Genomic DNA, 18,650 nt, shown 5'->3' on the forward strand with positions numbered 1-18,650 from the left:
CTGTAGTGTGTAAAAAGGCCTGTTTCTCCCCTCCCCCGACTATGGCAGTGGTTCTTTTCCTGCCACCAGGCATGTATGTCTCCAAATCATCCTGCACATTGCTGTCAGATTCATCATAATATTGCACCTCTTTGATGCTATTGTTCTCCAGCTAAAATTATCGCTGTATCACTGACACCTTCTGAATACACATTAAAATGCTTATTTTGGCAGAGAAAACTTTCCACAGCTTGGTTCCAAATGTATTTTTTAGCCTTATCTCTTAATGTATGTATATATTCTTCATTGTCTAAATTCAGCTTTGTTATTTATCAACTATGAATCTATTTTAAGGGGATTTTATTAATGCTGTTTCTCCTAGATAGAATAATCTGCCTCCCTGCTTTCTCTGCCCTCTCCCTATGGTGTCCTCTGACCCTATGCCACCCACAATCAGAGCACACAAATATACTCACATGCATACTCACAGATATACTCCTCTTGCACCAAAATACATTTTTTAGGTATGAAATTAAATAAAGCCTTTCTTCCTATGCTGAAACAGAAAATTAACCCCATTTTGAAACTCCTATGGCTTCCAGTTTCTAATATTTCAGGGTATATCTCACATACTACGTATAGTAAACCCATTTTTTTTAACATGTAGTAGTTAAAAACATGGATTTGCGAAAGAGTTCTGTTATCAAATCTTATTCGATTACTAATCAGCTTTATGACTTTGAGTATTGTGTGTAAATATCTCAGTTTCTCATCTGTAAAGCTGGCATAATAATAGTTAGGGTTAATTGAAGATTAAAATGAAGTAATATACTTGAAGTACTAGGACATCATTAACACTTAGTATACGTTCATTGTTAAGTGAAATAACCTCCAGATAGCTTTATAAGCATTTAATGTTGTATGTATATAGTGTATTATTGTTAAACATAATTTTTGTCATAATTTCTTTTATGCTCCTTGAGTTAGACATTTTACCTTCACATTTCAAACATGCTTCTTGGTCAAGTTCAATATGTATTTATCACATTAATTAATATTTATATTAGTGTTTCATAAAAGTTTTCATAAAACTTACATAAATTAGAAGGTATCTAAAATAGATATAAATATGAAATGCCAGTAAGAAATTATGTATTTTTATAAGTAGAAAATTACATCTGGCAAGTCAAAACAGTTCTTCTATTTTGCCTATATCCAGCAATTACTTGAAGTAATTTCTGTTGAGTACAAAATGGTGAAGTGGAACAGTTACACTGGAATGACAGGAAACACAGGAGCGAGATTATATTGGTCAGAAAGATTTTTGTCTGCAAAGGAACATTCTGGTAATTTTACTCTCTTCATTGATGTCTCTATTAAGAGGGGTAAGATTTATTAATAAGGCCCAAAGAAAATTATTAAAGTGGAAAAGGGATATAAAAACAAAACAACAAAACTATTTGTCATTAGGTTTTATTTTTTATCATTTATAGTAAGATGAAACCCATATTTGAAATATATAACAAGTATTAGTAATAAATAGTATGACAAAACATGAAAAAGTTAAAGGGTATATTTCCTAAAACTCACTTCAAAACTTGCTTTAGGGGCACCCGGGGGCTCAGTGGTTGAGCATCTGCCTTCAGCCCAGGGTGTGATCCTGGGGACCCGGGATTGAGTCCCACGTCGGGCTCCCTGCATGGAGCCTGCTTCTCCCTCTGCCTGTGTCTCTGCCTCTCTCTCTATGTCTCTCATGAATAAATAAATAAAACCTTTAAAAAAATTTTAAAACTTCCTTTAATATTTGAATTTTATAGTCTGCCTCTACCACACAATTGTGTTCATTTGGGTCGTATCCTTAAATCATCAGCCCCTAGAGTCCAGGGTTTATGTCCTTTCTATTCCTGAGATACAGTTTTTCTATAAAGCTTTTTTAACTCAGTCACACATTCACTCATTCATTCACTCATTCTTTCACTGAGCTGTAACTCAATTCTAGTATTTAGTATTTGAAAAAAAATACATAGTGAATAAGATTTTTCCCTCAACTCAAAATAATTTAATAGGAAAAAAGAATATATGAAACATGGAATATCAAAATTGAAGGTGACAAATGACACTAAGAGGGTAGGAATAGATTGCTATGCAAGTTCCAGGGAGAAATTATCTTTTTCTGCTGGGGAAAATCAATGAACATTAAATGGATTGTGTATCATGACCTAAACTTTAAATAATGAGTCAAATGTGTACCTATGTAGATTAAAGTGAGTCAAATGGGAGAAAAATGACACATAGGAATATTCGGGACATGTATTTATTCATCTGCACTGCCATTAAATGGTACTTAGTATAACCCTGATTTATAAAAATAAAAAAAAACTAAACTATTGTTTTTAGTGTAATCCCTTCTTGTAGATTTCATGGACTTTTTTTTTTTTTTTTTTTTTTTTTTTACTATGACTGAGGTGTGATGACAAGTCTTCTTTCCTTGGAGACCTTTCTGATTTCCAATTTTATTCTTTGCTGTTAAGGGAATGGGATTCAGGATCTAGAGCTGCACCTATGAAGTCCTATATTCACAAGCCTCATGGGATTGTTGAGCACCTGAAATGTAGCTAGTGTAACTGAGGAGTGGGATTTTTAGTTTTAATTAATTGAATAGCCGCATGTGGCTCATGGCTATAATATTACACAACATAGATCTAGTCACCTTTTTAGGGAAAGTAAATTCCGGATGAATTTGATCCACAAAAGCATCTCCTTTGGGCAAAATACAGTATGCCACAATATTTCCTGTGAGATCCTATTACATCCCGTCTTTGCTGAAGCCAATACAGTCATTGCCTGTGTAGTATTGTTAATTAGGATATGCACAAAGGAAGCTAATAAATTATATCTGCATGAATCTCTTAAGACTTCTCCTAGGAAGAGACTTTTAATTTACTCTTCAAGGAAAGGAAGTTCACTCTGGGGTTGAGGGAGGAGGATAGGTGAGGGGAGAAGAAAGAAGTTTCAGGCAGAGATGAGGAAAAGTGTAGTGTGACCAGGGAATCCTTGATAATTCAACATAACTGGCAAACAAGGGGTCTCTTGGGAAGAACAAGAGAGGAGAAAGAGCAATTAGGAAAAAAAATAGAATGATATACGTTTTTAATTACTGTCCAAGTATTGGTTTGGCCTAATTTTATTTGGTTTCCCACCCAAAATGGCAATCCTGTCATATATGGGTAGGATTTTCTTTTCTTTTCTTTTTTCTTTCTTTTTTACAAACATCATTTATGTTTTAATCATTAAATAAAACAACTACAATTACAACTTTGTTACCTAAATTTATTACTTGGGGAAGATTGAGATTTAGGAAATTTATTGCCATGATGTCACCAATGGTTTATAATTCATAAGACTTTGGATTAGACATTAGCACGGTTATTATTTCCTCTAATGCCTTACCTCACCACAGTCTAATAACATTCAGGAAATCCAAAAGACAAAGGGGAAAGAGTGGTCTTGAAAGCTAAAAATAGTTGCTGAAAACTGATGCAATCATGTAATAAAATATGGCCTAATAACTTATATGATATGCTCACAGTATCTGCTAAAGCAATTAGAATCCATACAGATAGATTTTTTTTTTGTTCACGGATTTCTAAAAATGAAAATTACTTCAGCTCACGTAAGTCTTAGAAAGCTATGAAGTTTAATTGTGTACGTTGGTCTTAGGATTTCTGTGGTCTTATTACTTGCACATGTGATCTATTCAACACTCTTAAAACAGAACATCATTGAGTAGCAGTCAGATTTCGAAAGGTCTCTTAGCCCAGCCAGAAGGTTGTCTATGTGATATGTTACATATGACAACATTGAATAGTAACATTCGGATCTATTAACAGAGTTGGTTTTTTTTTTTACAATGGGCTAATATAATATCTTCACACATCTGATAGGTCTCACTCACAAGATAACAAAAACAGCAATGTAGGTGTTTCTTCATATCAATCACATTGAATTTATCAGACATATTAAAAGGATAGTCTGTTTTATTTGAGAAATCTTACACATACTGTAATTAGTGATATTTTTCAAGAAAACTTTTGAACTACACTGTGGTCTGGCTAATAGGTAAGAAAAATTTTCAGTACATCTTGGGAGTCTATGGCATTTAGATATATTTTATATATTTTAAATCCTAATTTCCACTGATGAAAATACAGGCAAGCATTTCCACTGTGGCACAGGAGATACTGATCAGTGTAGGAAAGGATGATTTTACTGTACGACTTTAAACAACAGAAAGATGAAATTAATACATTTTGTTAGAGCATACCTTTCAGAAAGTTTTAGGAATGGTCTGAGGCTCAGAATTAATAAAATACAGAGCCAGGGACACTCATTTCTGTCTGATAGCAACACGTTTGCACCCCATTACTGTACGTAGCAGGTATAAACTTTGCGCTATAAACATTTGTGTGTAAGAAATGTCTTTTGTCTCCCTATTCAAAAATCAAATTATGTTTATTCCAGGCTCCCTTGTCAGTAGGCTGGGAAGGAAATCCAATGTTTTACCTTTTAATAGGGTTACAGAAGAAAACAGAATTACATGATAGATACCCAGAAATCTGGGTAATAGTTACATTTAAAGGAAAAAAGGGAAAGTGAAAGGCCAGCTTTGAACACATTATCTGACACCATGGCAAAGGGTAGATTTTCATCTCCTTTTAAACCATATCTAACATGCTTAACCTCTCTACTATGAAGTTTAATCCTTGACCTTGTAAATCAAATATTAAACATGAGGTTGGGAGAATTTCTTATCTACCTTGGCGTTGTCTCATTAACTTGGACACATGATCCCACACATCACATGTCTCATACTTTGTCGGGTACCTCCTCTATCTTTTGCCAGTTTTGTAGAATGTGTTATAAGGACAAGAAATTTATAATAATACCTAGAAAAATATTTTCGACTACACCATCACTTCTCCCTGCTTCTTCTTTACTATGAGAAATAATCACATATACAAATTTTAATAGCATTTTCTGTGATTTGTAGCAATAGAGTGTGTATCTTTTACTGGGTGTATTTCTTTTGGATTACTACCTAATTTTTGTCAAAATATATCTAAATAATACTGAAGCGATTTTTCTGTGCTTCTTCCTGGCATATGTCAAGCTTCATATTATAATTTTAATACCCAAGTGCCTATGATAAATTTATATTTGTAAACAAGTTTATAATTTGGGTACTTAGAAAACTACCTTAAAGTAATATTTCTTTCAGATTATGCTAGGGAGGTTTACGATAATGATAGCAATATGTGTTAAACTTTCTTTTTTTAAAAGATTTATTTATTTATTTATTTATGAGAGACACAGAGAGAGGCAGAGACAAGGCAGAGGGGGAAGCAGGCTCCCTGCCGGGAGCCGGATGCAGGACTCAATCCTGGGACCAGGATCATGCCCTGGGCCAAAGGCAGATGCTCAACCACTGAGCCACCCAGGTGTCCCTGTGTTGAACTTTCATATTCTTTTGTTATAGTGGTTATGCGAGTGATATAAAGTAAAAATAAATTGTGTTCATTTTTTATTTTGCAGCTTAAAAATGATTTATTTCAATTATTTAATCCTTATAATAAATCCTTATAATAAACATGTGAGGTTAAATATCCTCTTGGCATTGACTTTCAGAGACCTAGGGCTCAGAGAGATTAATTGGTGACCCAGGAAGCAGAGCTGATCATTGGCCCAAATGGGCCTGACTTTTGACTCACTGCCCTTCCCACTACAACTTAGCACAATTCTGAGAAACCTCATAAATTTCTGTGCTCTGTGAATTTCAGAACTCAGCTGAAGGACCATCATTGCTAGGGGAAGGCTAATTAGCAATACAGAATCACTGCAAGGAAAGGATAAAATCAGGAATTCACACTCGCAGTAATAAAGAGAGAGAATGTTTTTGGTTTGCTTCCTTTTGCGCTCTTCTTCCTTAACTCAAATGAAATTTAAGAGTCATAATTTGAAACTCTGCCATTAGCTCCATCAGAAATATTAAATGTCAAATAAAGTGATCCTTACTGGCCATAAAGTGAACAACCTTTATTATTCTAAGGAGATAGAAAATACTTTATGTGAGTAGTAGAGAAATTGCCAAAAAAGCTATTTTATTTCAGTCTGTGGACAAGTTAATGTGCTACTGGAAAAATCATATATATTCTAACCTAATTAATTCCCAGAGAACATGGTTCTAAAAAGAGTGCTCAGAAATTACCCTTCTCTCGGTTTACTCCACTGTCATTTGGACAGTAGCTTGGTGCGTTCTGAGAACAGGATCTCAGTCATGAGTTAGTTACTTCTTTATTAAGGCTTCTGTTGCAGTGCTTTCTGGAATACTTTCTACCTTGGTACGTAGGCATCTTTCTGCGTGTAGTTGGATGTTCACTCCAGTTCCTGGGTCCTTGAGCCTCAACTGAGCAGATTTCCTCTGATAAAATTGTGTCACCTCTGTGCTGTTGTTCTGATGACACTGCCTCTAGGCGCACCCCTGCTAACATACAGTTTGTTATCTCACACCTACAGAAATTGAGAAAGATAGTTTCAGGACTCTTCCACCTTCTAATGTGAGTGATTTATATGCTTGAGAAGCATATAAACAGAAAAATGTACAAATGAAGGAATGGGGAAGTGACTGCTATGACTATTTAGCATTTCCTTCTGGGAAGTAAATACAGAAAAGTACGATATAGTACATTTTGTTCTAGATCTAATATAGCAGATTGCTATTTTTTTCTCTATGTGAAGGAAGAAGGAGTCATTTAAATTTAAAATTCTCTCCTTTCAAGAGCCATTAGGGGCGTGCTTGGCATACCTATGTGATAAGATGATCACTCTATTCTTATCATGACATGTCTTATTCCTTAGAGTTCATTTATACATTGTTACTTAAAACATGCTCAATGTTACCAAAAATCACTGAGCTAAGTAGATACTTGGCTGGTAAGAGTTGGTTTTAATCCATCTAAGTTATTTTGCTATCTCTAAAGTTCACACAAATAATTCCTCTTGATAGTGGATGCATGTACTCAGCCTCTCTTTGATTAACAGGTATGTTAACATAGCTCTTATTGTAAATAAATTCAGTCCTTCTTTTTCTTTTCTACAGGATAACATTTTTAAGCTGGAGGACTCACATTTTGAAAATGGCCGTGGGAAGAGTCCATATGACCCTAAACTGCTGACGGCATCTCTTTTAATAGGTATGTGGTCAACGATCAGTTAAACAGTGAATTTTCTAAGGATAACAACCAGACTGCATGTACCTTTTTTATATGCCAAGATTTTCCACTGTTAATCACAAACTATTTCAGGAGGATGTCAGTTGAAATATTTTCAAATATTTTTAAAATAAAGAAAAACACTAAATGCTGCTTTGATTTTTACAGTGTCTAGTCTGTGATTCTTTTTAATCAGATGGTTTAATAAGTGTCTTTAAAGTTGTCTACTCAATAACTACACATCCCCACTAGAACTTTAAAATTTATATTCTGAGAGAAAATGGTTTTGGTTTTCATTTTATGAAAGAGGTGTTTCCAGGGGGCATTTCAACAAGTCAGAAGGAAAGAATGAGATTCAGTCTATCTTGTTCATTATAGTTCCAAGATTTGTCACACTCTCAACGTTTGGACAACTTAATCAGCACAATCAGTTTTAATGGTCATACAATTGGCAGAGACCCTATCGTGTTACCTTGAATTAATGAAGGACCTCTGTATTTATCTTTTATTTTTTTTAACTTTAGGTCTCTTTTTTTAATGTAACAAAACATTTAATGTATTTCCTCTACACTTTCCTCTAACCACCTTCTTTTCGGTTCATCTTCTTTTCCTTCAACAATGTGGCTGGGTAGGGAAATGCTTAGTTATCATTCAAAGGGATGGAAATAGGAAGACCGAAGTAAGCAGAAGAAGAAAACTTTAGTCTCTGTTGAAAGATAAAGAATTGTTTCCACATACTTTTTTTTTGAAGGTTTTATTTATTTATTCACGAGAGACAGAGAAAAAGAGAGAGAGAGAGAGAGAGGAAGAGGCAGAGACACAGGCAGAGGGAGAAGCAGGCTCCATGCAGGGAGCCCGACGGGGGACTCGATCCCGGGACCCCGGGATCACGCCCTGAGCTGGAAGGCAGATGCTTAACCGCTGAGCCATCTAGGTGTCCCATTTCCACATAATTTTAATCACCTTTAGACTCTATTAAATAAACACACAAACAAAAAGTGATACATCATTAAACAATTTTTCTTTTTTTCTTTTACTTTTGGGCATACCAGTAGCCGGAAACAAAAGATTCTGGGCCATTACCCTATTCCTGAATATATTTTTCTATATGATCATGTAGAAATTATATAACTTTTGTTTCCTTTTCTTTTTCTTTGTTTCCCTTTCTAGAAAATACAGAAAGTCATTATTTGATAATAAAAATAGTAGTGAAGCTTATCAAGTATAAAATTTCTAATTGAATTTTGAATGAGAAATCTAGATTTTTGAAAATGAAATGCAGGTTATTATCTGATGTGTTTTAAGTTCAGTTTTACCAGTCTTTTGTTACAGAACGACTCTTTCTACTTAACAGAATAAACTCTAGTCCTAGTGACTACAGCATTAAGTATGAAGATATATTCTTTCCAGGATTCTCTAGTGTTTACTTTACCAGTGTGCCTCACCGATGTCTTTTCTATTAAGAATAAGAACATTATAACATGAATTATCTCCTCTATAGCTTTTCAGATGTAGACAATTTCAGTCCATTTGATCCATTTATAGAGCATTTTAACAAAACTTTTAAAACCTGAAGGGATGCAGCAAATGTAGCACACTTATAATTTTCCTATTCACAGATGGCCTAGTGATTACATGTGGATGACTTCCTTAAGTGCACACACAGAAATGTGAAGGTTGTCTTAAACCAAGGGGAGGAGCTCTACCTTGCTCAAACTTGCAGCCTTATTTAAATTGCATATTTAAAAAAAATAGACATTCCTCCAAAAGCAGTATGTTAAATTGTACCTAAAGCAGCTTTTAATTTGTGGTATGTTTCTCAGTGGGGATTTGCTTGATTATTTATTTTAATATTCCATTGAGAAAGGATGATGACAAGTAAGTATTACATAGTTCATATGGTATGCAACCACACAAAGTCCACAAAGACTATGAAACTCCATCATTTTGGTTTTATTTAGAACTTCTTTGAAAAAGCTGTATAGGTTTGTGAAAAGGAAAATGAATGAAGGAAGTTTCATGAGTCAAGAAGAATATGTGTGGCTAAAAAAAAAAGCAGCTTTTACATGGAAGTCCACACTTTACTTACCTGATACAGTAAAATAATCAAGTAACTTTTAGAGGTATTTGGTGCTTCTGGACAAGGAAAATTATTCAAGTCAACATAAATTAATTCCTGAATCCTCTGAAGAGCAAGCTACAGAAAAACGAACAAGCCATGCTAGACCTTGTAAAATCCCTCAAAATCCCTCATAGGACACTTAGTTCCCCTTGTTGGGTGTTTCTTGGCATTTTTCTCTTGTGTCGCTTTAAAAAGAACTGAAGTTTTTTTAACATAATTATTTTCTATACCACTTCCCAAACTTTTACATAGAAGGGTAGCACCTGTCTCTAAAATACACAGGTTGTACATTGCATACTAGAGAATGGTTATTGGAAAAGCCTATCTGCCCAAGAGATTTTGCATGTATTCTCCTCATTTCCTCACATAAGAGAAATTGTCAAGTTATTTCTGGGCTGTTTTCTTCCCCAATACTGGGAAATAAAATTTCATGTTTGACTCAAACCACCTATCAACTGGTTAGATGAATCTTGACAACAGATACTTTTTATATCATCAGTCTTTCCATTACGTAGTTTCAACCAGTAATAAACTTTAAAACCCAGATGACAGCTTAAAAATTAGTTTATGAAATTTATCAGTGCTTGCTATAACTTCTTTTCAAAATGCCATGGTTTTTTATCATTAGTATTTTAATAGACTTTGCTTTTTAGAGCAGTTTTAGGTTTACAGTAAAATTAATGAGAAGGCATCAGAGATATCACATATCCCCCCACACACCCACTCATAGAGACTCCTCCATTATCCACTTCCTCCACCAGAATGGTACATTTTTACAAGTGATGAACCAACACTGACACATCATTATAACTCACTGGTATAAGGAGGGCACTTGGAGGGCCCTCGTTGTGATGAATACTGGGGATTATATGTTAGTGATGAATCAGTAAACTCTATTCCTGAAACCAATATTACACTATACGTTAACTAACTGGAATTTAAACAAAGTGCCATGTGTTGTTAAGCTGATGACCACAGGAAATATGGATTCTTCCCTGAGCAATGCATAGCTACTAATTAAGTCTCCAAATCCTATAACCTGTCCTAAGTTTGTAAATCTTCTTAGTAAAGTAAATTTTTCAAATCTCCTTTAATAAAAATCATTGTCAATGTTAAATTATTACAGTATTTATTTTTAAGTATGTCTTATTTCATCCACCTATAAATATTTTAATTTTAGTGACTTTGTTTAAAAATTCTTTATTAAAAATAGCAGTTTCTCCCCTACTCAGAACAAATGCCAGATGTGGACATAAGAATAAAATCTTATATTTTCCACACCAATTAAGTGTCATCTCACATTTTCATGATCTGTAAAGAGTAGTCAACTTGAAAGTAGTTTTATTTCCTCGTTGCAGTCTTCCCTAGGCATTGTAGTGCTAATAATTTAGAAATAACCCATCACTAAGTAATATTATTGAAATCCATTCCAGGGGTCTAGGACTCTTAGCGATGGTCTGTTTCCCCAAGCTAGAACTCTGCCTTGCCTCAGGAAAAAAATATAATTTGACATTAGAATATGCTCTCACTTGGTATTAGATGAAATGAGGTACTCCCTAAATTAATTAACTATAATTGAAAATATTATTTGAGCCTCCCAGAGCCTCAGTTTCTTTATATGTAAAATGACATGGCCATGCTAATTCCACTAGTTTGTTGTGAGAGTTAAATAAGAATTTAATAATGTAGCACATTTGGGTACTTACATATTTCTAGAATGTATGAAGAAGTAAAAACCAAGAAGAGAAAGTAATAATAGTGGTTGCTATAAAGGTATCTGAGAGACAGATTTAGATTTGGTACCTTATAAATTTCATATTTTAAATTTTGTACCATGTGCACATATAAGCTACTAAAAGAAGTTAGTTTTAAAAGGCCAAAATAAGTAACAAAGCCAGCACATTACATTTATTGGTACAGAGAAGATGCTCAATAGATGTAAAAATCCAAAATTATCCCTACACCCGCCCACTCTCAAAAAAATGGATTTCATCCATGCCCTGCATATGTGTGTTTGTGTGTATCTGTGTGCAAGAGAAAGAGAGACAAGAATTTATTTTTCCTCTGTTTCTAATTACTCTGCTACTCTGTGAGTGGAATTTACTTAAGGTGTTAACAACATAATGACTTGTCCTTAGGTTTGTTTGATTTTTGCTCAACATCCATGTCACACGTTACACCTGTGTTAGTAATGCTGTGATTTCATCAGGAAATGTTTTTTTTTTTTACCTTCTACTTCTTCTCACCACACCCTTCTTAGGAATTGTAATCCAACACATTAACTGATCTAAGCCACATTTTTACTTCATTTTGAGCTGTGAACATAAAGTCCAGAAGTATATATGACCTTTTGTTTTTAGCACAGGCTTCTCGGATCATTCTGCCGTGGTGGAAATGTGGCTCACTAGACTCTTTGTTCACCTCAGCAAGGAATGGTTTCCTCAGAGATGAACCAGCACTGGGTATTATATGTTAGTGATGAATCATTTACAGTTAAGAAAGAATGGCAGGATACTCAAACAGCCACTTTCATATTTGACAATTTTTTAGATTGTTAGTTTCATCTGTCAGCACTAATTTTTCTTAGTCTGATGTATTATTTTTGAGACATCAAACTTGTCATATTGTGTCTTTTGTGGAGAGACTAAAACCTTTGTTGGACAGAGTATCCCCAACCACTTTTTGATACATATAACAATTTCTTGAGTATATTATTGTACCATCAATTTAATAAAATTGGACAAATGTCATATTTTCTTTCACTAGTAGCTTAGTACATTTGGAAAACCTCAAAAGTATGCATTTTAACCAAAATGCATCTGAATCATTGTAGGATAACATTTACCTAATACACTGCTTCAGGTTTCAAGAAGACATATATTAAGGGTCAGAAAACTGGAAAATTAACACTATGCCCAAGAATCAACATATAATTTGATAACTTCATAAATGACCTAGAAACTACAAAAGAAGTTTGGCAAGTAGACTTTTTTGTTAAACATATTTGTTCTTCAAAATAAGCCAACTGAGATAGAGTAGATTTCTTATACTCACTTATCATTAGATTATTTTATATGGCCACAGAATATACTAAATCTTTAATCTATGGTGGAAATGCACAAGTATATTAAATAAAATATATTCTAAGTTGACTATTATTTATTTGCTTATGAGAATGCAAAAGTAGGATATCCTATCACCTATATACATTTGAGTGAAATAATAAATATGTCCTACAATTTCTGTGGAACAGTCATCCCTGGTAAGAATCCTACAGACATCTCAGCAGAGGATCTGATTTAAGGCCTAGTATAAAAAACGGTTACTGATAGTGAGCACTGACAATATGAGAATGTACCCTTCCTGGTCATTTAATCGTCTGGTGCCCTACAGCTCACAGAAATCGCATTGACTCTTGCTAAAAATAATATGCAGGTGGGAGGGAATTTCTTATGACTGGAGGCAACTGGTGCCTAAACCACGAACTTCCTTCCGTGTCTAAGTCAGTTCTTTAATTCCATTTTTAGTAATAAATTGATCAGTAGTTCTCCAACTCAAGAACTCTCTGCTTTCTCTAATGACCTCTCTGTACTTCTCTAAATGACCTACTTATCTCTTCTTGAAAGAAAAACAAAATCAATCTTTCTGCCTTTCCTTCATGTATATTGATTTTTGCCTTGCTTATGTGGGAGTGAATTTTAAAAAAAGTATAAGTTGTGAAACAAGTATATAAATTAATAAGAGAAACAAATACCTATTTATATCCAAATAACAGTTTCTTTTGGTGTTGTTTTATTATTTCAGCTCTCCCCTGAATAGAGTTTACATGTAATAGCAACCATAATTAGGGATTTTAGTCAAACTAAAGCAAGCCAAATTAAAAAAAAAGATTGAGTGAAATAGGGCAAAGGGACTAAATCTGCTAATTTCCAGTTATATAGTAAAATAAGTCACAGAGATATAAAAAAAAAAAAAGGATTGATTACGTTCTTTACTCTTCCATTTCTGATTATACCTCTTGTTGGGCGTGTTCTGTCTCACTGCACCCTGATATGAAATTGCTCAGTTTTCTCCTTTTAGTGGTTCTCTTTCTACTGTTCCTGATTTTCATTACCTAACATGTGATTGAGAGGGCAATGAGGTTCAACTAATAATTTAACACTTTTGATTTTTCGAGGTAAAGAGGACACAAGGCATCCTATGTCAGGTGTTGCAACATGAAAATACTTGAGCATGAAAATTTTAGGCTGCCTTTACAACACATTCTTAACCAATGCGCTCTTGTTCACACAGATCAAGAAAACTAATTCACTTGAAGTTTAAAGTTCCATTACATCTATTTATCAATTGTTAAAAGGTAAAATACCAACCCTAATAAAAGTGTTACAGTGATTGAAAACAAGTTAAAATTACAGAGACAGTAGCCGTTTACATATTCCAAGGTGCCTTTGAAATTTGTAGATAGCTTATTCACAGCATTTTGGTGCTTTTAGAAAAGGTTTATTTTTACCTTATGGGCAGATAAAATGTTATTATAGCATACTATGGTGAGAGCAGGTCAGATTTGAACTTGATATTTAATTAAGTGAAGGGAACACAGGATGATTTTGAATCCCAAAGATACCATAGTATGATAGTTTAGAATGTAATAGAGTGCCATTCATTTACCTACTAATTTGTGCTTAAAATATTGTCAAACCATCATTTTTATTTGTCTTGATTCACAACAATCCAAAAATATCACAATCTTAAAACTCATCTGTAAGAAAAGATGTCTTTTTATTAATATTTCAAGCTAAACCTTGGAGTTGCACAGTGATTCTTTCTGCTTAGCTCTTCTCCACTGCCTTGGACATTCTCTAAAGGTTGGTGCATCCAGACACATCAGAGAACCAACCACCAAAGGAATTGACTGAGTTGGACCACTGAGCATGTCTATTTTCATTATGAAACCTTTATTTGCAATTGAGAACTGAGTGTGATCAAAGAGTATCATTTGAAAAATCAGCTAAATGAGACTTTCCCAATGGCGTTTATAATTAAAGATGCACAGGGAATTTTTCCAGTTTATCTAATAAATATGAAAATCATTTGGAAATGATAGTGCTATACAAATGTTTAAGTTATAATTTATCACCTCATTTTATTTTCTAATCATTTTTCAAGTCAGTGAATGCAGAAAGATTAACTTATCCAAATGACCAACAAGATAATACTAAGTTTATTGTCATTGTGGTAGATTATTTAGAGAAAGTTCTATATTTTTTGTTGTTTCATTTTGCTAGTAATTCACTATAAGTAAGCAGGCAATAATGTGTTTTCTGGATTAAATAATAGGAGGTACTTTCTGTTTAAAGAAAAGAAAGTGTAATTTTTTCAACCTTCAGTTAAGTAAAAGCTCGTTTGGGTTAGTGTAAAAAGACTGGGATTAAACAGGCCTGAGTTTGAACTTTCACCCTTACTTTCCTAGTCATTAGCTGAGCAACCTTAGGTTTCGTGAACTATAAAGTAGGGACAACATTTACATCATGGGGTTGTTGACAGACTAAATGAGATAATTTGAAAGTGTCAAGCCACTGCCTAGCTGCCCAGCAAACACAGAATGGTATTCAGTAAATATTAACTTCTCCTTCTCCTCCCTTTTTCCTTTTCCTTTTTATTTTAAGCTTGTCACTGTGATTCCTCTGTTATTAAACTCTAACCTAGAGTTAATTCAATTTAAGTAGAAATGAGTCAAAAAACACAATAGAGTCTTGATCTGTGGTGATTATGACCTGTACTTGTCAAAATTTCCATCTCCTCAGACTTTTTAAAAATGTTTTTAAGTATTATTTATTTAAGTAATCTCTATACCCAACATGAGGCTCAAACTCATGACCCTGAAATCAGAAGTCATATGCTCTTCTGACTGAGCCAGCCAGGCGCCAGACACATTTCTTTTGTATCTGAGACTATGTATGTGATAGACTTGTTTTAAGACTACATGATAACTTAGAGCACTTCTCCCACTTTATATATTCAAAACTAAAAAGCAAGAAAACAAATTTGGCAAGGAAAATATTAGTCCTTTCTAAAGTATTGCAAAATCTTATTCATTCAGATACCACTAAAAAGGAAATATATTGAAATTTTAATTTCCATTAAAATAAAAAAAAACTATAAGCAGTATTTTACAATGGTATCTTACCCTAGTAAATTAGGATTTTAGAGCTGCAGGAGCTATACGCATATAAAAATGTGATGAATGCAGTATGCATCTTGCCTTTTGTCTCACGTCGTAATAGAAAGGAATAGTGTGGGGGCATCTGAGTGGCTCAGTGGTTGAGCCTCTACCTTCGGCTCAGGGTGCGATCCCAGGGTCCTGGGATCGAGTTCCGCATCAAGTTCCCCTTGGGGAGCCTGCTTCTCCCTCTCTGTGTCTCTGCCTCTCTCTCTGGGTCTCTCATGAATAAATAAATAAAATCTTAAGAAAAAAGAAAGGAATAAATGTTAAGTTTTAGTGATGTCCACTGAACCATATTTTACTTCATTTTTTGAAGTTACTACTCATTGAGTAGAGTGAACATTTACTGAATATTTCTTTCAACAAAGACATAGGATAAAAATAAGTAACTGCGTAATGATGCAGACAGTATTCCTGTTTTCTTTCCAGCAGGGTCTCTACATGAAATTTTTATTTTGTTTTGTTTTTCTTTCCTTAATTGAATTAAAGTACCTATATGTGGTTTTATTTTGTCACAACACAGATGGGGAATTATACTCCGGGACGGCAGCTGATTTTATGGGGCGAGATTTTGCGATCTTCAGAACGCTGGGGCACCACCACCCTATTAGGACGGAGCAGCATGATTCCAGGTGGCTCAATGGTAGGTGGCATGTGCCAGGGCGCAGGCGTGTTACCTAACAGGTGTAACTGTAGTAGCCCAAGGAGAGCTTTCCCTGTATGCCTTGAGATCTAGTGTGCCATTAAACTGGTGGTGACTTCATGACTGTGGGTGTGAGAAAATAGGGGAAGAAGAAAAAAGTGAGATTAAAAAAATCAGGAAAATATTTACTTTGTGCCAAAATTGAAGTTTCTCAGTAGTTAACTGTGGAAAGAAAGAGATCTGGGCTGGAGCTCCGGAAGGGAGGCAGTGGAAAGAGATAAGATGACTTACCAGGGTTGTCTTACTCAGACACCACAACAAGTCTCACGATGTAGTATTTGTTTCCACCGCACCTCTCTTCTTGCCCTGAGAGCATCGTGCACGTTCCTGAGTGTTTAAACAAATTGTAGTGCTGGTAACATTATACTGAAAGTTCTTTCAAAATTTCATAAGACTTTTGTATTTTTTCATTTGATTTCTCATTTCTCCTTCTAAAATCCTCTCTCAGTTTTTATAGGTGAGAAAATTAAGACTAATATTTTATCTAAGATTTTCTCTAACCTGGTAGTGGAAGATGTGGACCAAGAACCCAGTTTCCTTAACTTCAGGTCCTGGCTTCACCTTGATCAAGTAGATACTTTCTGTTAAACATTCTTTCTCTTCTTAGTCTATAAATAAATTCAGTGAAGGAGAAAATGTTTGAAATTTGTATGCCTAAAATAAATAACATTTTCAGTCAGATTTTTGAACCAAATAATCTTTATATATTCTATGTCGAGTTTGATTTTTTTTTATTATTCACTGGCACATTTATCACAGATTTTTTTATAATGGCCCCCACAGTATTATCATGTTTTTTATTATTAAATGACTATCTCCAGGTATATCTGTTTTAGTCTTATAAAATAAAGCTATCCAGACCCTAACCTTCCATTCATGAACTTGTCCCTGGTTTCACCTACCTACTATTCCCCATGGAGCTCATGGGGAATAGTCCATCTGTGTTCTCAGTAAGATCCTTGAATATCTCATTCTTTGAACTTCTACCACACTTGTTTTTCTTGCCCTTCTGGGGTAGCCAAAATTCCTTTTATCACTTCTCTCTTTCATTAGTTTGTTAGAGAAAAATCACATTTCTACTGTGAATCTCACTGAAACTTCAGGAGACCATGAGTCTGTGATAATTTTTGTTCTGATATATCTCATACTTTAAAGTGACTATTCAAACATAAAACATACCTCAAATTACCTCAGTCAGCATCTCTGGTCTCCTGCAACAGCATTACTGATCATCCTATTATTTTTTATGAATTAATGTGAATGGTGTGTCTTTGTTCTTAATTGTATGGATTGTTTTTCATGAATTTACCCACTGTACGTTTCTTTTGCTGTCTTTATCTCTCCTTCCCTTATTTCTGAAAACTTGCTCTTATGTTCTATCCAAATTCTTCCTTTAATCCTGGTCTGACGAAAAGTCCCTCTGTGTCTAAGTCCATAGCCTGGTTAGATCTTGTTTCTCCAACATTCTCTATTTTTTAATCAGTCTCTCCATTTGGACACTATCTCTTGCCATATTTCTCATTGTTAAAAAGCCCTTTCCCATTAAAGTGCTGCTTCTCTTAGCTGCCCTCCTTTCTTGCTCTGCCAAGTTTCCAGTGAGCTTGACATCACTTCCCATTGTTTGTATCTTAAATGCAGATGATTCCTAAGATCATTCATAATTGAGTACAAACACCACAGTAATCAAAAGGGTCTGGACATACAGTCAAATATCCATGCTGGAGGGGAGGGCTATGTGAGGAAGAGCGGGTGACCACAAGAAAAATCAGAAGTCTCACCAAGAAAAAGAAAAGATACTGAGATCACCGTAAGACTATGTGTGTAAGACTACAGAAGAACCAAGTTCCAAAATCCCAAGGAACAATCTTGGAATATCCATTGTCAGTTATTAAACTTTGTATGGAGTCAAAATTAGTGGGAAAAACCTCTTTCAATATTGCTATCTGGTCTGTTCTCAAACTGAAATATTTATGTAGGAGGGAAAAATGTTTGTTTTTTTATTCAACAAGAAGGAGACTTTGATCTCCTAAGAACTCTAAAGGGCATACAGGCTTTCACTGTCCATGCGAAAGAAAATCCAAGAAGATGGAATAACATAAAGGAGAGCATAGTATCCATTTCATTTTTATGGCCTTGGAAGAAAAAAGTCATCAAGTTAAAGCTGCTTTTGTGTTGCACACTTCCATGTTGACAGCTGAGTTTGAAGAATTTACACTGTGGGAAAGCAGTCATTGTCCACAGCTCTGTACTTCATCTTGCAAATGTGTAGTTCATTTGAGAATTCAGTTATCAGTCTCTCAGCACTAAACGTGAGAACTGATTTTACCAAATTAGCACAAAGGTTACATTTGACAG

General features: G+C 34.5%; 1 protein-coding gene across 7 annotated transcripts in view; it reads left to right on the top strand.

Moving 5' to 3' along the window:
* The window catches only part of SEMA3A (semaphorin 3A), a 455,199-nt gene that overhangs the window by 364,359 nt on the left and 72,190 nt on the right, over window positions 1-18,650 (top strand). For all 7 annotated transcript variants that reach the window (XM_072759792.1, XM_072759795.1, XM_072759794.1 and 4 more), the window contains 2 exons: window positions 7,136-7,229; window positions 16,116-16,235. In XM_072759792.1, the coding sequence (XP_072615893.1) occupies window positions 7,136-7,229; window positions 16,116-16,235 (214 nt within the window). The remainder of the gene's footprint in view (window positions 1-7,135; window positions 7,230-16,115; window positions 16,236-18,650) is intronic.

This window comes from Vulpes vulpes, chromosome 5 (assembly GCF_048418805.1).
Source record: "Vulpes vulpes isolate BD-2025 chromosome 5, VulVul3, whole genome shotgun sequence".
NCBI lineage: Eukaryota > Metazoa > Chordata > Mammalia > Carnivora > Canidae > Vulpes > Vulpes vulpes.